Source organism: Artemia franciscana, chromosome 3 (genome assembly GCF_032884065.1).
Source record: "Artemia franciscana chromosome 3, ASM3288406v1, whole genome shotgun sequence".
Taxonomy (NCBI): Eukaryota; Metazoa; Arthropoda; class Branchiopoda; order Anostraca; family Artemiidae; genus Artemia; species Artemia franciscana.
This window is the reverse complement of record NC_088865.1, coordinates 23,483,593-23,508,638: the sequence shown is the minus strand read 5'-3', so window position 1 is coordinate 23,508,638 and position 25,046 is coordinate 23,483,593. Positions and strand designations below refer to the sequence as shown.

The 25,046-nt window shown below is 34.0% G+C and overlaps 1 protein-coding gene across 4 annotated transcripts in view; it reads left to right on the top strand.

Annotated features, from left to right (window-relative positions):
* LOC136025045 (transforming acidic coiled-coil-containing protein 2-like) overlaps nt 1–25,046 on the top strand; it is a 189,620-nt gene that overhangs the window by 98,570 nt on the left and 66,004 nt on the right. For all 4 annotated transcript variants that reach the window (XM_065700719.1, XM_065700714.1, XM_065700718.1 and 1 more), the window contains 3 exons: nt 2,501–2,559; nt 12,305–12,454; nt 24,165–24,332. In XM_065700719.1, coding sequence (XP_065556791.1) covers nt 2,501–2,559; nt 12,305–12,454; nt 24,165–24,332 — 377 coding nt within the window. The remainder of the gene's footprint in view (nt 1–2,500; nt 2,560–12,304; nt 12,455–24,164; nt 24,333–25,046) is intronic.

The window sequence follows — 25,046 nt, the reverse complement described above, 5'->3', positions numbered from 1 at the left end:
CGTCATTTATATCCCCCTGTTTCCCCCGGTGTCCCCGTTGTAGTTGTGTCCCTGTGTCCCGGTCGTCATTTATATTCCCTGTGTCCCGGTCGTCATTTGTATCCCGCTGTACCGGTCTGTATATACATTCGTTTTTTAGTTTTGTTTTTCTCCTTTATTTTTTTCCTTTTTTTTTCTTTTTTAGTTTATTTAGATTTTTAGATTTTTTAGTTTTTTTATTAGTTTTTAGTTTTTTTTTCTTTTTAGTTTTTTTGTAGTTTTTACCTTCTTTTTAGTTTTGTTAATTTTTTTTTTACTTATGTCCTGGTCGTCATTTATACTCCCTATGTCCCGGTGCTTTGTTGATTGCTAATCGAACATTCCTTTTGTCCTGGTCGCTTTCTCTTTGAGTGTCGTCATTTATTTTTTTCTTTTTTAGTTCTTTTAGTTTTTACCTTTTTTAGTTTTTTTTAGTTTTTTAGATGAAATTTTTTTTTAGGTTTTTCCTTTTTTTCTTTTTAGTTTTTATTGGTTTTTACCTTTATGTTAGCTTATTTTTCAGTTTTTTCCTTTTTTTTAGTTTTTTTTTATTTTTTATTTTTTTTAGTTTTTTACCTTTTTTTAGTTTTTTTAGTTTTTTTAGTTTTTTTAGTTTTTTAGCTTTTTTACTTTTTTTATTAGTTTTTAGTTTTTTTGTAGTTTTTGCCTTTTTTTAGTTTTTTCAGTTTTTTTTTAGTTTTTTATTGGTTTTTACCTTTATTTTAGCTTATTTTTCAGTTTTTTCCTTTTTTTTAGTTTTTTTTAGTTTTTAGTTTTTTTAGTTTTTTACCTTTTTTTAGTTTTTTTAGTTTTTTTAGTTTTTTAGCTTTTTTATTTTTTTTATTAGTTTTTAGTTTTTTTTTGTAGTTTTTGCCTTTTTTTTAGTTTTTTTAGTTTTTTAGCTTTTTTATTAGTTTTTAGTTTTTTTTGTAGTTTTTGCCTTTTTTTAGTTTGACAACTTATTTTTATATATATAGATAGTTTTTTTTTTTTACTTATGTCCTGGTCGTCATTTATACTCCCTGTGTCCCGGTGCTTTGTTGATTGCTAATCGAACATTCCTTTTGTCCTGGTCGCTTTCTCTTTGAGTGTCTTCATTTATTAGTTTTTTCCTTTTTTTCTTTTTAGTTTTTTATTGGTTTTTACCTTTATTTTAGCTTATTTTTCAGTTTTTTCCTTTTTTTTAGTTTTTTTTTATTTTTTATTTTTTTTAGTTTTTTACCTTTTTTTAGTTTTTTTAGTTTTTTTAGTTTTTTAGCTTTTTTACTTTTTTTATTAGTTTTTAGTTTTTTTTTGTAGTTTTTGCCTTTTTTTAGTTTTTTCAGTTTTTTTTTTAGTTTTTTATTGGTTTTTACCTTTATAGTTTTTTTAGTTTTTTAGCTTTTTTATTTTTTTTATTAGTTTTTAGTTTTTTTTGTAGTTTTTGCCTTTTTTTAGTTTTTTCAGTTTTGACGTCACCTGATCCAGTTTTTTCAGGTGACGTCACCTGACCCATCCACACATCCACAGACAGACAACTTATTTTTATATATATAGATATATATATATATATATATATATATATATATATATATATATATATATATATATATATATATATATATATATATATATATATATATATATATCCAGGTCACTCGCCTTTTGGGGGCGTTTTGTCAATTTTCGAAAAGGGTGATATTTTTTCAGGCTCATAACTTTTGGTGGGTAGCCTTAAATTTAATGAATTTACATCTTTAGAATGGCCACAAAAATTCAGTCCTATTGACGTATGTGTTTTTATCAAAACTTCTTGTTTTGAGTTTCGGTGAGTATTATTGCGAGTCACTCGTTACCACAGCTCACTACCCTGAACTATTTGAGAAGGGTTTCATTCTTGTGATTTGCATTTATAGGAAGGACGAATTTTAACTTTTTAGAGATTAGCAACTAGGACCGGTTTTACTCATTTATAGGGTTTGATTTCAATCTGATTGACGCTATTTTTTGTGCCGCTCCGGTTACGTACCGCATAAGCCATAGTAGCTGCAACACTTCGCCAAGCCTACAGGGTACATGTGGTACTTGCATTTATTCAGATGAAGCTAGAGACAAAGCTCTTTCCACATCTTTGCGGCATTATATATAAAAACTGGCGCAAATGCTGCGATTTAGAGTGCTTGGTTGGTTTATTGTTATAACATCATCTTAAATACTTTGTATTCATGCTTTAATTAGCTTGCTGTAAGCCCGTTAGCTCAGCCCCCTCCCCAGAAAACCAAAGTGAAGAAAAAGCGCCAAACTTTACCACAGTCGGAAAAAAAATCTTATTTTGGTTCAAACTTGACCCCTTTTTAAAAATATTGCTGAATTACCCCCTGCACCCTGGGAAATATTGTTGCTGGCTCGTTTATATTGTTTGGTTAGTTACACCAAGTGTATTTAGGATATTGTATATTTCTGTAATTGCGTCTCCTATTTAATCTGTCTTTTATTATTGCAGTGGTGTTCGACACGCAAATGATCATACCCAAAAGGGCATATCCTCGGAACTTCATCAAGGTATGCCTTATCATTCTTAAGACAAATGTAAAAAAAAATATCGTTTAATAGACACCAGCTTTTTAAAGTCTATAATCGTTGCAGCAATACCTGCAATTTATTAAAGAACAGACCACTTTTCATAGCAATAAAAAAGTTCAAAAGAACACTTAGATAAAGAAAAACTGTCTAGGGATAAAAATTCATCTCTTTTGAAGATGATTCAGGAATGATAATACTGTATAGGTTTAACCTAATAGCACAAGTTTATTGCTGAAACGGACTTTTCGGATTTTGAAAATGAGCTTGAAAGCCTTCCAAAATAGCGGTGGATCGAAATGAAAAACGATTGTGACATTGTTCAAAACCCTAATCTAGAGAATTACAGTTTTAACAAGGAAAATCGCTTTTTTGCATTGGCAGCACCGATGTGTCTCTTTTTATGTCAGGGCTAGCCTGCTGCCACAAGATCGCTGAGACATGTTTAATAGTCATTCAAAACTGTGGCTCATGTCTACGTGTGTACGTTCATTCATCGTAAAGAGCTATATGGTACCAAAAAATGGCACTTCACGGTACTATTTCTGGAGGAGAAAGGCTGTGAAGCATATAAAGGGTAATATCGTAATTGTCATAGCCGAAATCCTTTACTGGAGATTTGCAATACCCGCTGTTGTAGAATTTCCGGACACTTTTAGCAAAGTTACACATATCTAATGGGGAAGTCTAAGGGAGATGGAAAGTAATGCCTCTACCTTTATTTAATGCCCCCCTTTTTTTTTATAAAATATCATGTTGACTTCTTTTATTTCATTACCTAAGTTAGACAAATGTCTATTTGTAAGGTGTACTGTATTTGTGTATGCTAAAAAAACAAACAAAAGTTAGTTTTGAAAAGTTTTTTTTTATTGAAGTAAAGAGCGAAGTTGAAAGTTATCGCAGATTACGCAAAATATATTTACAAAAATATTTCACATAAACTGATTCGTTTTTTCCAGTGTTTATAGAATTCCAAAAATTAGCGCTGTTGTCAAAACTGAGCTTGCTAGAATTTTAAGAGACTTATAAACTATCAATGTCATGGCTGGGAAAAGACTATTGGAAGCCTTATAAATAAGTCTTTGATTTTCTGCTGGCTTCTTATGGAGTATTTACTCCCTAAAGAAACTCATGATTTTGGGGTCTTTTTTGGGGGAAGGGGTTTAAATCCTTGGCATGCATTATTTTACATTCACAAATTTTTTAGTCACCCAAAATCTTTGCTGTTGATAGATATTTTGAGCTTTAAGTTCTTCTCATCTTTATAAATTTTCATCTTGTATGCGCATAGCATACAGTTCCGTCTAAATCGACCGTCTAATCGTAATAAACCTACTAAATTCGACTATCGTCTAAATTCTACTAAAATCCTACTAAATTCTAATCGTAAATAAACCTACTAAATTCGACCGTCATCTGGTTTTTTGAAGCTACCGTCTTTACAGTTGTAATGAAAATTATTCACTCAGTGAATATAGACATGTAGTATGATGTAATGACATCCTTAAGCCTACCGTCATCTAGGCGTCTTCTAGCATGCCATCATTAGTCATAGTATGGATATGACATTAATATATGTGGTTTTGTGAAAATTTCATCCTACTTATGTGCTTCCAAGACAAACTTAAGAATAAAAAGCAAGTAGATATGATAGTAGCTTTTAAATGAGCTTTTAAAAGCACTGTGACAAATGCCAAAAAGTGACTTTCCTTATTTTTCATGATAGGAGGTTTTTTAGATTTTTAGCCATGGTGATTCCATTCGTTCACTTTTCATTTCGATTTGCCGCCATTGTCAAAGGGTTTAAACCTCTTTCCAAATTCCCAAAAATTTGTTTTCACATTAAACTTCTACTTAGACACCTACAGAGTAGTTGTCATTGCTGAACATCTTCAGGCGAACAATTTTTCTGACACAATGGTTTGTATTTTTTTTTTCTACATACATTTTTAAGCTTTAGTTACTATGTACTCTGGTTCGCTGTCTGTTGTGTTGCATTGCTGCAACCAGGGTGATTGAATAATATCGGTATTTTGAAATGGATTTCAATATTTGCATTCAAGTCAGGTAGGATTTTTTGGTTTGCACGGAACTCACTTAATGCTTTGAGCAAACGTAGAATAGTGCTGACGAGTCGGGAACAGCAATTTTGAAGGTGGATACATAGAGGAGATAAGGGGATCAGCAAAAAAAAAACATGAAGAAAAATGAAACGTATGAGAGAGAAGTACAAATCTAAGAGACATGTTCAACATCGTGAATTAGGAGACTTGTTTATAAGTTGCTTATAGGGGGATCGACCGATATAAAGAATTGAAAGAAGCATCATGCTAACGCTTGGTTCATATGGATCTAAGGAATTTAAACTCTGAGAAAACAGAGGGCTTCTTTTCTTTGGACTCAACGCAATACTGAATAGAAGGACCGTTATTGGGAGCAAAGGCCTCAGCTACCACCCAAGTGGAACTTTGCTGACTAAAAAAAAATTATAATGAGAGGGGGCTTGTAAACCTAGCTGAAGTCTCGTATCGAAGAGGATAGTCAAAATGGTCTAGCTTAGTCGATTAGAGCCCTGGCTTACTGACCCGTGACACTTGAGATTGCAGAATAAGGGTTGCCACCCATCCTACTAATTTGTTATTTTTATTTTATTTTTTGTAGGCTCTGTTGCACTTTCTTTAGAAATATTTTTAATCTGTGCTAGTTTTTCTTATTTTTGGCACTTTTTGTGGCTCTGTAAAAAATTCCTAGGCTTCGCGTTAGTGATTTTTTGTAGGCTGTATTTCCTTAAAAGATTTCTTTTATGTTTTTTTCTCACCTGCATAGTGTGTATGTTGTATGTATATTATAAACGACGTATTAAGAATGTTTCAAAAAGCATTGCATTTGATGCTCCCATCCCCAACAAAATACATGCAGATTTTTACAAAATAGCTCCTTGATAGATAAGCCCAGAATCAGTCAGTTCTTAATTCCTAATAATAAGGCAAATTAATCGTGTTGCTATGTGATAAGACTTATATGTTGTTTTTGTTTTTTTTTGGTTTTATTTTTGTATCTGGAATTGTCAACAGTGCCAATTTAGGTTTTTTTTGGTTAACAAGTGGTTTTTTTTTGTACCTCGAATTGTCAACACGGTGCCAATTTAGGTTTTTCGGATAACAAGTGATCGTGCAGCACTTGAGTTTTTTAACCCTTTCAGTCACGAATTATTTTCCTTCGATGGAAAATTCTAAAAACCAGACTGCGTGACACCTTGGGGTACCTAATCATCGTCAATTTTTTTTAGATTTTTTGGAGGAACCTTTCTATGTTTCCTAGCGTGTACTCAGTTGAGGACAGTGTGATCAACTTTGTAGTTTTTCATCAGATATAGTGAGTTTATTGAGAAGTTATAAAAAAATACTAAGCACAGACAAATTTCACTTTTTAATGTGGAACTCTTTGAAGCAGTTCCTGTCCTCTTCTAGACACAATGGAACATTGCATTTCAAACACATAGTGCGAGTTTTCAACACGCATGGCGAGTTTTTACACCTACTCTGGCCCTTTACTTTTTGAGGCCAATGAGAGAATGCATCATTTTTCACTGCTGAGCAGGGACGCTGCAACTTCATCTTTCTTTTGCGAGATACTGATTCGTCTACATTTTCATGTTTGTCCTCCTCACTAGAGGTGAGAGACCTTGGGCGACCCCTTCTTCTGGGGGTCATGCCTTCAGCAGACGTAAGCGCCTCTGCTATTTCCATGCGGAAGGAGAGCAAGTCCATCGAGCGTTCTGCTTTGGCCTTCCGATCAGCTACATATTCTAGCCATGAATTGCAGATGGATAGGTCGACCATGTAGAAGATCAGTCTCATGGTCCATTTCTTAGATCTAATGAATGTTCAGGAATATGATAGCATTTGATCCATCTTGTCCACTCCACCCATATACTGGTTATACAGGGATACAACTTGGGGCTGGTCAACCTGCAAGTAGGCTTTTGTTTGTTTACACCATCTGCGTACCTTGTTCACTGCTCCACTTTCAATCATATTCGATGCAAGGATAACTGATCTGTTGTCCATCCATTTCACCAAGCAAGTATCTCCACTACTAGCCACTACTTCACAGAATGATCCCCTTCCTCTCTTTTTCATGTCAGAATCAGTTTCCAGCCTAGCTCCCTGAAGCCTGTTGCTTCGTATAGTGCCTGTTCTGTAGAGGCCCATCTCACTTAGTCTTTCCAGCAAAGCCAAAGACGTAAAGAAATTGTCGAAATAAAGTTTAGTAAATTCCACAAGCTGAAGTCGTCCAGCAAGATTCAAAACCATACCTGCTCCGAGGCCAAAGCTTTTGTACTCTTCAGCCATGTTCGTCTTTTTGCTCTGATAAATTTCAAAAGAGAGTACTCTTCCATCCGCATTACACAGCACGAAGATTTTGATGCCCCATGGGCAAGGTTTTCCCCGAATATACTGTTTGATATCAAGGTTTCCAGTAAAAGGGACCATCTGCTCGTCACAGGAGAGGTGCTCAGACGGAAAAATAGTCTGCGTTTTCTTCTGCACAATATCAATAATAGGTCGCACTTTCCAAAGACGATCCAAGTTATCAGGGTCTTTGGAAGTATTATCAACCAAGTGAACGAAGGACCAAGTGAACGGGAAAATTTCGTTATTTGAAAGAAACAACGAAAAAAGCAATGTAAAAATTACACGCCGCTTGCTCAGTTTGCTATGCGTTGATCACACTGTACTCGGTTGAGGACATGTAGTTTGAGAAAAATCGCCTGCCCTCCAGTGTTCACGCAGTTAGTCTATTTTTGGCCACTAGATGTCTTTACTTATCTTGTCTAAGTATTAGTTGTTAGATATGGCCTTAGATTCATCCATATTCTTACACATAGACTGGAGTCTTACCTGGTTCTGCACTATTTTGAGATCCATCCATTCCTCAACTTCAAACCTTTGTATAAAATGGTGTTTTGAAGTTAGAACTTTCAAACTTTTTTCAGATTATTTCTTGATGAATGAAGCTTATGGCGCGCTAATTTGAATGCATATTTACCTGTAACATAAGACACTAGGTGGCAGATAATGGTATGTTCTCAACTGAGAACAAAATGACTGAAAGGGTTAAGGCAAAAACTAAATGGTTATTACCCCTGCATAGGGAGCGCAGGCTTAATGATTGCAAAAGGTGCTCTTGCAGGCACATGATATTAAAATATGATAATTTCTGATTCAAAGAATCATCCTTAGCAGTCATTTTAATAGCTGGATAGAACGTTTAGCCAAAGTATCGTGAAGAACTCAGCATTTCATAGAAAATGACACATGGTTGCCTTGACAATTAGCACAACTAGGGCCTACATTACACGGAAAATCTCGCTCGTGCTCTCATGGGCGTATGTAGCTTCTTCTCTAGGGGGGCATCCGATTCTGTGATGAAGGGCGGGGGGGGGGGCTGAAGTTATATTGGCAGTTCATAAAACCTTACATTGCCAGCAAGTTCTGTCATACCTATGAAATCTTTATTAATAAGTAATCACGAGAAATCATAAATCATCAATAAGCTTCATTATTAGTCTTCTTGGATTAGAGCCAAATCTTTCCAAGACATTATGGATAATTGCTTCTTGTTTGACTTTTATTCTGTCATTCCAGCTGTTTATTTCCAGCATTTTCAACCATCTACCTTTTATCAGCTGCTTTTATAGCTATATACCTTTTTTCAACTGCTTTTTCAACCATCTGCTTGTCAGCCATATCTAGTGTAAATTTGAAGTTTTAGGGTGGCAGCTGCCCCCTGCCCCCTTCCGTACGCCCATGCGTGCTCTCCCGTACAGTCGAAACAATGCTTGGTTTTGTCATAATCTGCCTTCAGTTGCCAGTGGTGGTCTGATAATATCTGGTGAAACGAACGATTTTGGCCGAAAGATGACCGCCAAAAAGCCATTTTGAAGGTGTCAAGTGACTAAAGTTATTAAAAACTGTTTCTTGAAAGTTCTGATGCGCATTTGCTTTCAACAGAAAAATTTCTAGTTCCGGTGTTTTAAAATGGAACTGGCAAATAAAGCATTTGACATTGCTCTTATTTGCTATTCTTGTAAATGCGTTTGGCATAATGTTAGTTCTTTTTATTTAATTTCTGAAGTTCTGATTTGCTTTCATGATTTGCTTTTATGTTTTCCCCTCTAATTCGGGTATTTAAAAATTTTCCTTTTATCCTCAAACCAAATTATGCATTAAATTAAGTACTGTAAATTCTTTTTAAACCATGTATGACTCCTTTCTGATACAAACAGGTAAGCACGTTTCCTGTGAGCCTTTGAGCCCACAGGATGGACCTCTTTGGAACCTCTCCTGAAATTAATAGAGATCTTCTTGTATTTTCTACACAAGTCACATATTCTTCTTATCTTTTCTTTTTTTTTCATTCAAGTTATTTATTTCTTTTCTCAACTTGGCAAGCTATGAATTTTCTTAAAGCTGTGAATTTTAAAAAAATTATGGGATTATTATAAGATTATAAGGGAGAATGGAACTATTATAAGGGATAATTTATTTGTATTGGTCAATTTATTTTGTTTTTAGTGAAGAAATATTATCACGCGAAACTTAAGTGAGGGGCCTCATAAACTATTGTGCGCGACTTGTTTGCATTGAGTCTATGAGCCTGTACAGCCACTTACTTGGCTTTATTTTTCAAATATGGTTCTTTCTATTTATTTTTGTTTGCTAACTTTTTATTTAAGCTTTTTTCCTTTTAATTAGCTGTGCTTCACAATAATTAAAGGACACGATGTTTATAAGCTTTAAAAAATAATCACATTTAAATATTGTGAATTAGTCCAACGCCTATCTCTAAGATAGAGATTAGGTAAACAAAAATTTTTGATCTGAAAGTAAGGAGTAACATTAAAACTTAAAAAAAAGAAAACAAATCATTCTGTACATGAGGGGATTGCTCTCTCCTCAATTCATCGATCGCTAGACTAAAGTTTTTTAGTGCTGAAAAAATATATGCTGAACAAATTGGTTATCTTAAAAATTTGGTCGGATCTCTTTTTTGTTTCGATACCGTTGGTGTCGATTGGTACGATTTAACACGATTGGCTCGATGCGATCACTGCTGAAAAAAAATAATAATAAGCACGCATCCGTGATCTTTCTTCTGGCGAAAAAATAAAATAAATTCCACTTTTTCGTAGATAGAAGCTTAAAACCTCTACAGTAGGGTTCGGCAATATTCTGAGTTTGTTGGTGGGATTTTCATGAAGATTCCTTGACTCTTTTGTGGTGTTTCCCCCTTTTCCAGAAACCCGGCCATTATTCTCAGGCTCGTAGCTTTTGATGGGTAACATTCAACAACGAATTTATACATTTGGAATCAGTATAAAAACAAACTCTTTTGATGTGTCAATTGTTATCAAAATCCCTTTGTTTTGACTTTCGGTTACTATTGGGCCAAGTAGTTCCTTACTTACAGTTCGCTACCACGAACTGTTTGAACAATTCACGTGCTCTATATCTACCTGAAATAAATGTGCTTAACAACGTTAAAGTACCAAGGATACTAAAAATTAAATATAATCCTTTAAATTGATTAGCTGTTAATTTAAACACCCATACACGTTTTAAAAAATTAAGAAGAACCGTAATTCGATTCTTAATGACAAAGACCTTCAACGCAGTAAACACTTTGCACTCGCGGGCGCCAAGTTTAAAAATAGAGAACATGGGTGAAAAATCAGTAGAGAATGAGCAAAAAAATATATCATCATTTATATTTAGAAAGTGTACCTTTGAATTGCTGCAGCCAAAGACAGACACTGCCATCAATTGGCAGCAAACTGGATTAAAAAAAAGGAAAGAAAAAAAAAGTGATTGAATGATTAAAACTATTCAAGAATATAACCCTAACATCTTGTTTCCAAATATGAATCAAAAACAAATGTATATATCACTGAACAGTTAATAATCTAAGCCAGTGGCTCTCAAACTGTGGTACGCATACCCCTTAGGGGTACGCAAAAGTGTTTAGGGGGTACGCGGCTGGCCATCAAGAAAATAAAAAACAATCTTTTAGCTCTAGGACTGGCAATTTTATTTGTATTTTAGGTATAGTTTACTTAGTACCGGTAACAGAGAAGGGATACCTAAAAATGTATTAATATGTTTATTTTTCAAATTCTTCAAGATTCAACACTTCAAATTATTAATTGACTTCAAATTATTATATCCCCTTTACCTGACTAGTAACATATCAATAGAATCCTTTTTTTTTATTCTAATTTGAAAAACGCTGCTTTTCTTACTTAATTTTTACATATTCTCTCTAATCTATATTTGTTCAAAAGAAAAGGGTTGTATCGCGTGATTGATTATTGAAACGCTTGACTGTATTAGCCAGTTTTGGTGTGAAAGATTTTGTTCATCAACATTATGATGAAGATGATCCACAATTGTTTGTCAAACTTACAGGTCAAAGTCAAGCGAGAAATTTCAAGGATGAATTTTATTAGGGAAAAATGTATTGTTCCTACAATTTTAGAAGAGAAAAAATAGTTAATTTGCTATAAAAATTAGTGAACTTATTACTAAGTGGAGCTCTTACCTTAAATAAGATGTGGGAAGGTACTTTTTTCCTACCTATTTTTCCTCCACAGAGCAGTGAAGAAATTTTGTTAAATGTAATTAAAACTTTTGGAATTTAATCAGACAGTGAAAAGGTGCATAAAAAGTGAGAATTGAAGGAATAAACTTGAGTTTAATTAAAAATAGTGAAACAATGTTCGATTTATTTTAAGAATATAACCATTTATTTTCAATAATAATGAAAATTTATGTTCTTGTGAAAATTATTGTTGATAAACAAATCTGTTCCTGCGATTGCTGATCAACATTGTTTATCTGCAATTTGTTCACCAGAAAGGGCCTTATTTTGCTCCAAAAATGGGTGGTACAAGCGTTTCCTTAGGTTTTCTGCGTAAACAGGACATTGTTCCGCCTGTTTCACTTCAGGATTCAGTGTGGCAATAAAGAAGAGAGCTTAGGCGAACAAAATGATCTTAATAGTTGAGTAACAACCAAAATCAAAATCCTACAAATCCCAGTTTTCAGGAATGAATATACCTAACATGGAGCGAGGGAAAAAATATTTTCATCTTAATGTCCTTCATACTTTAAATGTTTATATGTCATCATTTCTAAATTCCTGAAACATTTCTTTCAAAACAGTTGCTTCCTGTTTTCTTTAAGATTATTATATGAGTTAATACGTTATGAGTTAAGATTTAAATTCATCACTAGAAGTCGTATAACAAAGCTTTTTTTTTGTTAAATACTATGACTGTTTTTTTTTTTTTTTTAAATAGGACATACAACACAAATAAGCTTTAGCAAAAAACAAGTAGGAAGGGGGGGGGGGTATATCACCTACGCTTTATTTCTACATATAGTCGAACCCTACAGAGATAAAAACTTGATCAATTTTATCCCGAAATTAAACGTTTATACAAGATATGACCTTATTTTTATGTTTTTATTCCCTTCTTTTTTTGCTTTTGGTTAGTTGATTTAGTACACTCGGAGCATAAAGTGAAAACTTAATGTTTCTATTTTTTCTCAAATTCAAATTCCACTCTCAGTTAGCTTTGTTGCATATAGGTTCAATCTCCATAGATGTCCTTGATGTAGCATTTATTGAATTTTCAATTTGGGAACTCCTTGTTTTGCAGATACAGACGCCAGTGAGTATGAGTCAGCTGACTCGGTTTCCAGTCAGCTAAGTTCACCAGTTTTACAAAAGAAAGGCTGTCAGTCCTCGACTTCTGAGGAGTTTTATTCAGTGAGCAGTGGTAAACAGGTCGAAGAGGACTCAAATCAAGGCAAGTTGTCTCTACTTATTCTTAGTTGTTTAGAAATATTCGAGTCTAGAACTGATTATCTCACTGGACAAATAAATCAAGGTAAAGGAGCAACAATAAAATTCCTAAAGGTAGAATTATGGTTCAAAAATGAACCACAAGTATAATTTTGCTTACGAGATCGATTTTTATTTTTACACAAAAATCCAACCTTCTTTTTTCGTTTCTTGTTCTTCAATCTAAAGCCTGACTGTGAATAAATTGATTGCCTACAAATAATTTACTTCTTTTAAATTTGTTGTTATTTATTCTGTAAGTATCGCTGAAAAAGTACTTAAATTATTAACGCCAAACGGTTTGTAAAGGTCATCTTGATTGGTAGGATTAATCGATTTTGAAATCGTACTTCATTTGTTTAAATATGGGTTTCTTAGATCAAAGCTCGTGTTTGTTGGATACTTCCTATTAACCTACGCCCTCCTGTTCCTTGTTGACTCATCTTGAAAAAAAGAAGTTTTGGTCGCTACATTACATTTTGTCGTATATTTATATTAGGCCTATATCTTGTACTATGTAGCATTTCTTATGTTTTTGGGGAAAAAAATTATGAAATTATTTCTTGGGGTACCGAGATGGAAATGTTCTCTTTTTTTCTTTTTTTTTTTCGTGAAAATGTCTTCTTCTACTCAATAATAGCTATGTTACTATATTGACTTGAAAATTTTTTAATTGTCTTTAAAAGCTGAAAATATTCCCTGTAGACTACTCAGTGGAGTAATGTCCGATCAGAGAAATAAATTCATTATAGAAAAGCGGTAAATGAGTTTTGGTGCGATGTATTCTTCGGAACTTTTTCAAAGGCGAATGATAGAAATCCCGTCTTGTGTCAACAAAAATCATATGCCAATATATTTATTTAGGTTGGTCCATGGAGTACTTTTAAAATAAAGGTGAATTCTGCGCTGGTTCATGACCGATAAGTTTCTTTTATAAAGAGGAGGTTGGGTGCCATCGTGTATTTTGCCCAACTTTTCAAGATTTTGTCTCGCCCTTCCCCCCTTAATATTTTTTTTAAAGTACTGATATGTTAAAGCATAAAAATCCATAAAATTGATAGTGATTAGATTACTCTAGCAAAGCTGTCGTTTTCCAATCTACGAATTTGCCTCTCTAATAATCTCGAAAAAATCTCGAAAATAAAATAAGAATCGTTTTTTTTTTTTTAAGATAAATTTTTACTACGATTTTGTCGAAGCATAGGCTACTGCTACTACTAGTAGCACAGTGGCTCTCAAACTTATTAAAGTTAATTGCTTGGGGGTCCCTTTAAAAAAAATTGATGACTCAGTGACAAAATTAAAAATACGTTATTTCATGAAAATTTGAGATACAAAATATATAGCTCATGGTTCCCAGATACCTTTGATGCCGCGCTGCATGGCCTGTACTATGTATATGTGGCATTTTAGTACCTGATATCCTTCGGGATTTTTCTTTGACATTCTTACATTCATAGTAGGTTGTCAATAGAATCTGTTCTCTTAGTGGGCTTTTTAAAATGTCAGGATAGGAATAGGTCAATCTAAGAATCGCTAAAAAAATCTTTTCACAGAAGACAGATTGTGTATCCCCATCATTCGTTAAATCAGTTTGTCGTTTTGAGTTAAATTATCCTTTGAAAGCAGATCGTCAAAGGAGATTAAAAATGGGCAACTAATAAACCGATTGTCCCCAGGGTTGAATCAACTCTGTTCAGTGCTTTACTCTTTAGCCCTACCCTAGAAGTTTCTATTTTTTTTATAGCTTTTCCTATGACCTTTTCCCACCCCACTCAAGTACGCCCTGCTTTCAGATTGACTACAATTGGATTGCCGAAAAGCACGATTTTTGGCAAAGAACTGTTCTTTATTTGTAAAATATTATCTGCCCTTCTTAAATTTTCTTTCTTTATAACCCTAGAACTCTCCTAAAACTGTAAAACTCCCACGTTCAGAACCATATTTAACAACCGTTATGACAGGGCTTCTAGTGTCCCCGTATCAGTTCTATAAGTTTTTTCATATTCTTTTGATCTGTGTCAACTGTAAAAAAAAAAAACTTCCTATGTCTTGTCTATCCTGCCCTTGACAATTTTCACTTTCCTTGCTCCCTGACCTCTCACAATTTTGAAAAACTCTTTTTACTTATTACACCCAAGTCATCTAAGTCTAAGAAGGTCTTCCCATTTACATCATGCTCTTCCCTTCTGCTGTATCCCTTAGGACAAAACCAGAAAAATAATCCATATAAAGCACAATTCTAGCTTTACTCCTGATTCCACACCGAACCAACTATTGTCCTAGACTTTCAATTTAACCACAACACAAATATTCTCGCTGCCTAGCATTGATCACTTTTACATATTTTTCTAGTTTACAGTACAAGCATGAAGCTTTCAATAAATATATTTTATCAGCCGAGTGAAGTGACTATAATCTACAATAATGAGGACTAAGAGGTGTGATAAAATGTTCTTCTACTTTTCAAAGCGCCTTCGTTTCAAAACCATATTTGACACCTGTTACTATCAGGCCTGGATTTACCAATAAATCCAATTGGCCCAGGCTTAGGGGTGCATAATGCCAGGAGATGCAATAGATTATCACCGAATGATTTTTTCTTAACAGAAACTGGACTGATGTTAACAGAAACTGGATGCACTCCGCCGCTGCGCTGCCTATTCACAGAAAAAGGATTTTTAAAGCTATGCAGGAATTCTGTGGCCACTCTTAAACTGTTATATGTCCCCCAAGAATGTCAGCTGAGAGTTCGGTATCGCCTCTCCCTTTCATTACTTTTGTCTCATCAGCTACGTTCTTTTCAGTACTTCCACTATTCCAAAATTTTCGGGGGTTTCCCTGAAAATCTCGCAAAAACGGAGTGGCGAAAACGCTTGGGCCTTGAAGCGTCAAAGCTTTAAATCCGGCCCTGGTCATTATCGTAGCCTTTAGTACCCTAATATTAGTTTACATCTTATCTTGCTATTCTTCAAAACTTTTTCCAACTGCTAAAAAACTCGCTGTAAATCGGCTATTTTAATTTTTACATCTTCACTGCATCCACCATCCTTTCTTGCAGTGCTTCCTTGAGTAATGAAGCCTTAGTGCGATTAAATAAAAAAAAAAGTTTTTTTTAACGGGAAGTAAGGAGCGACATTAAAACTTAAAACGAACAGAAATTACTTCGTATATGATAGGGCTGCTTCCTCATCAACACCTCGCTCTTTACGCTAAAGTTTGACTCTTTCTCTTAATTCTACTTTTTAAAACAGTAAAAAACTTTAGCGTAAAGAGTGGGGCGTTGATGAGGAAGCAACCCTTTCATATACGAAGTAATTTCTGTTCGTTTTAAGTTTTAATGTCGCTCCTTAGTTCCCGTTAAAAAAAAACTTTTTTTTTTTTATTTAATTTCTGAACGTTTTTGAATTAATGCATGTTTTGATTTTGGCTCTCCGCAGATGAACAATTAAAACAGAATTTGCATATTTATTTTTTTGGCTAATTGGCTTTCTCGTAGTTTTGATCGAGTGATTTTGAGAAAAAAGGAGCGGGGGAGGAGGCCTAGTTGCCCTCCGATTTTTGGTTACTTAAAAAGGCACCTAGAACTTTTAATTTTTTACGAATGTTTATTAGTAAAAGATATACGTAACTTACAAATTAGCTTACGTAACGAACTTCTGTATTCTCATGTTTTTATTACGTACATGAAGGGATTCACCCCCTCGTCAGTACCTCGCTCTTTACACACTAAAGCTTAAATCTTGTCCCAATTCCTTATGAATGACCCCTGAATCACAAAAGCCGTAGAATAAATAGATGAAATTACTAAAAACCCTTCAGCGTAAAGAGCGAGGTATTAGGAGAAGTTGAGCCCATCATACACGTAATAAAAGTGTAATAAAAAAGTGTAATAAAATTTCTGTTCGTTTTAAGTTTTAATGCTTCTCCTTACTTTCAATTGAAAAAACTTTTTCATCTTTATTTTTTCATTGTTTTTTTGTAAATAATGCTAGAAAATCCTGCTCTGCCTTCATGAAACTTTTCTTCCCCCATGACAAATTCTTCCAAGGAAAGTTCCCCCAACATATCCCCCTCTTCTCAACCCCTTAACCTAAAAATCCCCCAGAAAACGTTTGTACTCTTCCAAATAACCATTACTATATGTAAGTACTGATCAAAGTTTGTAACTTGTGGCCCCTCCCACGGGGGCTGTGGGGGAGTGTCGTCCCCACAGACATAGTTATAAGGTTTTTTGACTACGCTGAATAAAATGGCTATCTCAGAATTTTAATCCGGTAACTTTGGGAAAATAATTAGCGTGGGAGAGGGCCTAGGTGCCCTCCAATTTTTTGGGTCACTTAAAAAGGGCACTAGAACTTTTCATTTCCGTTAGAATGAGTCCTCTCGCAAGATTCTCGGACCACTGGGTCGATACGATCACCCCTGGAAAAAAAACAAAAAAAAAACAAACAAATAAACACGCATCCGTGATCTGCCTTCTGGCAAAAAATACAAAATTCCACATTTTTGTAGATAGGAGCTTGAAACTTCTACAATAGGGTTCTCTGATACGCTGAATCCGATGGTGTGATTTTCGTTAAGATTCTGTGACTTTTAGAGGTTGTTTCCCCCTATTTTCTAAAATAAGGCAAATTGTCTCAGACTCGTAACTTTTGATGGGTAAGATTAAACTTGATGAAACTTATATATTTAAAATCATCATTAAAATGAAATTCTTTTGATGTAGCTATTGGTATCAAAATTCTATTGTTTAGGGTTTTGGTGACTATTGAGCCGGGTCGCTCATTACTACAGTTCGTTACCACGAACTGTTTGAAAATGCGGTCGTCGCGAGTCCTACCTATCCTAAAATCATTGTTTTTACTTTTAAAGTTTATCTACAGCATCTCTTAATCCTCTAAATTGTATCATGCTTAGCAGTTTGCTCTCAGCCATCTTTAATGTAAGAACTATGTTAAGGAAAATTCCTTTAATAGGAACTAAATATCTTTAGTTCCTAGCTTTAACTGGGACTAGTCTGAGCCTGTGTTACCAGATGTATAATTTGAAACTGCGCCGCCATAAAAGTAAAAATGCGCCGAAAGCCTCACTTTTTTGTGAAAATGCGCCGAATGAACAATTTTCAGAAAAAAAAGTGGCACTATTTGAAAAATTCATTGCGTAATCTCCTAAAAAAGCGCCCAAATGAGGGAAACGTGCCCCATCTGGCAACTCTGGTCTAGACAAACTACTTCTCCCAAATTTCTTAGCCTGACGAGACAAAAGTTTACTCGTTTGCCTTCAAATGATTCTGTAATTTATTTTTGTAAAAAGTTGTATGAGTAAATCGAAGCATGGTGCTTTTCAATTAGGTATAATTTTATTTTTGATTATAAATAACAATCAAGGTTACTACTGAGTTTTTATATTAGTTTAATAGGTCTATTTAATTGTTGCGTAATAGGGATGAGAAGAAACACTTAAAACTCCCTTGTAATCGACTCAATTTATTCTCTTTAGGAGTTGTAATTGAACTACTGTAAAAAGGATGCGCCAAAGTGGTTTCTGTGGAAAAGCATTAGTGTTTCTCCTGCCAAGTGAAGTTTCCCTCATTTGCTTGTTTTTAGTTGTTAAAAATCTGTTTTTCGGTTGGGTGAATATTTAGTGATTCGGAAGGATTTTGGCCGAAATAGCAATATTTCTCAGTTACGGGTATAATGGAAGGGTTTTCTCAGTTTTACTGTCTTTCTTGTAAGGTCAATTTTCTAAGTTTTTTTACATTTTAAACAAGTTTTTAATTTTTTTTGTTTCTGGAGTGACTTTATTTTTGACCTATTTTAAAGGGATTGGAGGGGAATGGTGAAACCCAATAAAGGCTGAGAAGCAACAATTAGTTCTTTCATTTTATTTATTTCAACGTCTTGATTTGACTTTTCTGTTGCATCACGTAGAACAAGTTCTAATTAAAAAAATAAAATAAATTTCTTGTGTCATGCAGGGGCAATTTTCAAGCGCTTTTATTTGACTTAGCTTGTTTAGGTCAAAATCAAAGAAGGTCTTATTTTATACAGATAAGGTCAAATACAATTTGACAAGTAATTCCAGAGTAATGGTTGTTTTTAGGGAAGAGTAGCCGATGTTTGGGACTGAGTCTTACGAGTCACTCGTAACGAATGAGAACCATTAGTGTGGATTAGTAGTAGTAGTAGTAGTAGTAGAACAATTTTATTAGAAAAAAACATTTCTTAATCAATAGCACAACATAAGCGAAGCTTGCGAGGCTGTGCTAAATTCAAAGAAAAAAAAAGAAACAATATGGAGAATAAGAAGTTATGGAGAATGAGACCATATACCGAGATCAACAAAAAACAAAAAAACATAAACAATACACTCCCTTGCGTGACCCCAAGACAACAGCAAAAAAAAAATACATAAATATTACAAATGAATAAGCTATGTAAAATTTATATTAATTAATCAGTTTCAAAAGCATACCTACCGAGCAACTCCACACGTAAATAAGACTTAAACTGGTCAAGGCTACCTAATTCCTTGATATCTACACTCAGTTTATTCCAAAGTTTTGAAGCTCTGTAAATAAGTGAAAAAGAAGACCTACTTGAAACTAATCGAGGAACCTCAGTATTACCTCGTATCCGAGTATTGTGGTGGTGAACATCAGACCTCTCACAAAATATTCCTGTAAAACAATCGGGAAGGCTATTACTATAATACCTATATATAAAAATCAACGTATAAAAATCACGTAATCCAGCTGCAGGCATTATATTTAAATCACTATACATAGACCTCAAAGACTCCTGATTCCCAACACCACCAAAAACTCGGACAGCATTATTCTGGATCACACGGATTGGATGAACTATCGAAGGGAAAGTACCAAGCCAAATCGACGAGCAATACAAAATGTACGGGTGAATCAGGGAAAAATATAACAATCGTAGAACATTTGGGGGGAAAATATGTTTTAATTTGCGCATCATACCTAAGTTACGTGACAATATTTTCGAAACTGACTTCACATGATCTTTAAATGATAGGGTTTCATCAACATTGATTCCGAGGTATTTGGTGAATCTTGTTCGTTTAATAATTCCCCGCTCCGAAATTATTTCCGTAAACCAAGGGTAAAAATTCGGAGATCGAGAGAAAATAACAAAATTTGACTTATATATATTCAGGTCAAGGTGGTTTATTTTAAGCCATGTACATATCCTGCTCATTGCTGCATTTATTGTTGACATGAGCAGTTCTTCTGTAGGGGCAACACACACCAAGGTTGTATCATCAGCAAATAAGGGCATAGTAAGCTGGTTCTTACTCGTACCATTGTCAACAAAGTCGTCAATTCTGGGCAGAGCTTTCACAACATGCGGTAGATCATTAATAAAAATTAAAAACAGAGTCGGACCCAGTACGGATCCTTGGGGAACCCCCCAATTAACAACATTTTTACTAGACAAAAATCCTTGCAAATTGACATACTGCTGTCTATTTTGAAGATAACTCCACAGCAAGCTCAATGTAGCACCCCTTAATCCATAGAATTCACATTTTTTAATAATATTCGATGGTCAACAGTGTCAAACGCCTTAATTAAGTCCAAAAAAATACCAGCTACCCTAAGCTTTTTATCAAGAGCATCATTAATTATAGTAGTAATAAATGAAATCGCCATTTCAGTTGTTCTGCCTTTCCTGAAACCAAATTGATTGGCATGTCGAAGTTTATGACGCTCCAAATGCTCATAAATTCTAATATTAATACATTTTTCTAAAACCCGTGAAACAACAGGTAATAATGAAATTGGTCTATAATTCCCCAGATCATTCTTATTACCACCCTTAAACACAGGAGTTATTCTTGCAATTTTAAGACAATTGGGGAACTTCCCTTGCTTAAAGCAAGCATTAATAAGGGACGTTAATATATGTGAAATGCTTGGAAACACAGCTTTTAAAACCACAAGGTTAATGGAATCACTCCCAGCCGAAGAACTTCTCATCTCAAAGATAATTTTACGAACTTCATCATGAGTGACAGGTCTCAGATACATTGTTACATCGACAGAAGTACCCATAAAAGTCTCAAGCGGAGGATCATTATCAGAAGCTACTGTAGCACGAGAAAATCGAGCCCCAACAGTTGCAAAATGTTCCGAAAGGGCATTACAGATTACAGCAGGCTCATTCGATTTTAACCCATCACTTGTAGTAACTTCGTCAGGCAGAACCGGATCTGTTGAAGATATAACACTTTTAATAATTTTCCAAGTTTTAGCTGGGTTTCCACTAGCATCTTTAAATTTACACTCAAAATATTTTTTCTTCGCGTTTCTCAAAAGTTTATTAAGAGCATTTCTATAATTTTTATAAATTCTTGTGCAAACTGGATCATTTTCATTCCTTATTGAATCCCTATATAACTGGTCTTTCTTATTTATGCACCGCAGAAGACTAGGTGACACCCACGGCTTTTTGGGCATCTTTTTCCTTGACCTTGTCCGATTCACTACACAAGTTTTACTCAAAATAGAGATCAATGTATCATAAAATCTTTGAAAACTTATATTTATATCATCTAGATTTTCAACTTTATTATTCCAATCAACATTAGAAATCTCTTGTTTAAACTTTTCTAAGTTACCCTGGTTGAGCACAGGTAACATACTCATTTTCAGTCTAGAACCTTGCAGCCTCGGAAAACAAACTTTAAAACTTGCCGAAATCCCAAAATGGTCAGAAACATCAGTAACAATAACCCCTGGATCTGAAAATATAGAATTAGAAAGAATATTATCAAGTAGCTTTGCCGTTAAAGTGGTAACACGCGTACAAATATTGATAGTGGGAAATAAACTATATGACATGCAAAGCTGTAGGAAATCTATAGGAGTATTCGAATTCATATCATTAAGGTCAATATTAAAGTCCCCAAGCATGAAGAATGGGTGCGAACCAGTAGGTAGTTTATCCAACTGTTCCTCCAAAATATCAAAAAAGGCCGGTATAGACCCAGATGGTGGTCTATATAGTACAACAACATAAACATCTTTTGGCTTAAGCCTGAGCTGAAGGATAAGTGGCTCAAATAACATCTCGTGAAACAGCACTAGATCACTTCTTACCAAAACCTCGATATCGCTCCGTATATAAGCTCCAATACCTCCATGTTGACGAAATTGACGATTCCTATGATAAAATGTATACCCTGGAATATCCAAGAGAGCAGAGTTATGCTCATTTAGCCATGTTTCAGTGAGACCAATAACCTGAAAAATGGAAAGTTCACATATCTCGCTTATAAAATTAAAAGATGAGTTCAAACCCAGGCAGTTAAAATGGAAAACTCTGAGATCTTCAGAATCACCACCACCATTCACGGACCTCAAACCATCCTTAAATAAGTACTTTGAATTACAAGAAACATATTGACCAGCAATCCCAATATCATAATTCCGGTGGAGCTGCTCCGTAAACATACTACCAAAATCCACAAATGAAGCTTCCAAAAATTTAAGACGGCTGTTGCCCGGGGTGCCACAATCATCATCAACCATATTTATACAGTTTTACAACAAAGTAATTTGGCCTCATCTCCACAACAAAACAAAAAAGAAAAGATAAAGAACTAAACAAGAACAAAATAGAATATAATAAACAACAAAAGAATGACACTTTCCATCTTAGAAAAAAACAAACACAAAAAGAAACAGGCCATATTTCGTTAACCCGTAACGAATCCATGTACAAGTTACCAAATACAACGGCTACTAATTCCTACAATCACACAACCATAATTATTGCGACAAAATAGTAAGTTTTTTTTTATTAAATTTTGTTATTATTTTTTTTAATTATGTAATTATGTAAGATTATGTAAGATTGTAAGATTTACATTGTAAGATTACAAGGGAGTGTAAGATTTACCAAAGACTGAAAAGAGTAAAATTAAAATATAGAAAAAAAAACTTTGAAGAAATTAATTCATATAAAAAAAGCACTAGAAAGTCAAAACTAATCAGTTGTTCTTCTGTTACCAGGATAAACTGAAGTTTTTTGCGACAAAAATGAAAGCTGTGGCCCTCCTGGCATAAAAAAAAAATCGCACTTGATTGTTTACGGGAAATTTCAGTGCCGCCCTACGCTTTTAGCTATAGTTTAAAAATTCCAATTTTTTTAGGTAGAAATTTTCAATTTCTTTTGCCTTTGAGTACCTTTGGAGATAAAAGTGTTTTTGTAAACGCTGGTTTTTGCTTGTTTCAGAGGTATTTTAAGTGTGAACTGAGGTACTTTGAGTGGCAGAAGGGCAAGTGAAAATTTTCTAGTTTCAACGGAGGAAGTAATTGCAATTTTTGCCGAATTATCTTTTTTTTATTGGAAATAACTAGTTCGAGTAGTATGCGTGTTACTGACGAAGTATTATATTGCTGCATCTCAAAAAGCCGTTTCTTAAGGATGTGTTACTTTGAAAAACGTGTGCCACATAGAAATATTTCCTAGCTTGTTGTCATTATTTTTAACATCTCCTTGGCGAATGTCCCTGAACCTTATTGCAGTGTAAAAACTTGTACGAATTTAGCAACACATATAAATATTGGGTTGAAGCAGGTACATAGGAAAAGAACGGAAGCTCAGTTCCGAGACGTCTTTCTAGAGCCTTGTGACCTTATTGGTTTCTCCCATAATACCCTACACCAGCGCTTTAGAAATTGAAAAGCGTGCATCCCCAGGGAGGTATGGACCAGTCTGTGGAAAGGCCTGAGTATTAGCCAGGATTACTTTAATTATTTAATTAGAAAGAAAACTTGATTTAATTATCTTGTTATACTTCTTTCAAACACATTTTTCAGAATTATTCTGTAATTCATATTTGGCTATATATCAAGAGCAAATATGGTATTTTGTCAAATAAAGCTTTAAAAGCATTGCTGAGGTTCGCAAAATTTTGTTTATACACAGCAGGATTTTCTGCATTAGGTGCAGTGAAATTTGGAGTAGGTGAAATGAAATCATAATATTGTGTTCGTTTGGTTGCAGACAGGGAGCCTTGTGTTGCTATCTCATGATTGACGCCGATATTCGACAAACTCTATGCTAATAGACAATACAATAATAATAGACATATAGTCTATTATAATAATAAAAATATAAAAAACTATAATAATATACTAAACTAATAAAACTATACTAATATAATACTATATAATACCACATAAAACTATACTATATATATAATAAAAAACTATTTATAAAAAACTATAATAGACAATAATAAAAGACAATAATATAAATTTGTTTTTTTTTCTTTGTTTGTAAGAGTTTGTCTTAAAAACTTCTTAGAACTAAAAAAAATGTATGTCTGTATTATTCTGTAAAATGAAAGGCAGGCACCATACGATCAAATATTTTTAAGGGAGCCGTGGTAATATAAAGTTTGGAAATCATTGCTCTACACTCTGTGTTTTCTTTGCTAGTTGATAAATATGCCCCCCCCCCCATTCCTGAAGTCCTTTGCAAGTACCTTGCTTAAACTCTTTTAGATAAGTTTATTGCTTTTTCTTAACTTTTTATGAGATTTTATTTCTAGTGTGACACCGAAAGCTAGTAAAATTAGAAATCATGTGACATTTTTAGCGCATTTAAAAAAATATTGTTTCTCATTGCTTCCAGGAACAGAGGGTCTAGATACAGCCCCACCAAGTAGCGTTGTCACACCTCAGCGCTGCCCTACGGACGTTCTGTGGGAAGGTGATTTTTTTGGTGCTGGAGTTCCAATTAGTACGCCTGTGCCCAATCTTTTGGATACTTCACACTTGACTGATTTCGTCCAAGAATACGGTTAGTGAATTATTGGCAGCGGTGTGAAAATTGAAATGTGTTTTAATTGATTTGTACAATGTCATACCTTTTCTGTGAACTCTACTAAAATAATTTTCTAGTTCCTCTTTACCATTTATTATTCTCATTATTTAATTTGGATTCCGCATTGTTTTTTGCTTATTATTCCGCATTCTTTATTGTCTTGTGGTTTTTTTAGAGTACTGCTAATTTTTATATATTTTTGATCATTTGTTTTTTCGTTCAGAAAATTTATATTTTGCTCTTGTTTTCTATTACTGTCTTTGAATTGCAACCTGTGGTTTCTTTCCTATCGTTGTTTTATTTTCACTTATCTTCTTTTCATGTCATTATTTTTTATTTAGTCTGAGTTGGATTTCCACTCTTAAGAAAGCGTAAATATATAACAAACTTATGACATTGTTTAACCAAGTTAGACGGTGAATTATAAAATAAAATATAACTATAGGGAAATTAGACGAACTTTGGTCAAAAGATCTCTTTTTTTTTTTTTTTTTTTTTTTTTTTTTTTTTTTTTTTTTTTTTTTTTTTTTTTTTTTTTGGCGAGTTAACAACCCTAAAATTATTGATAATATGTTTTAGATCTGCAAAGAATGGAGGGGGGAAAAGAGACGTTGAGAACACAGGAAAGAGTCAATTCAGTGAAAAAATGGATTCGTGTTTTTCATCAAAAATACACTTCACTTCTTTTAG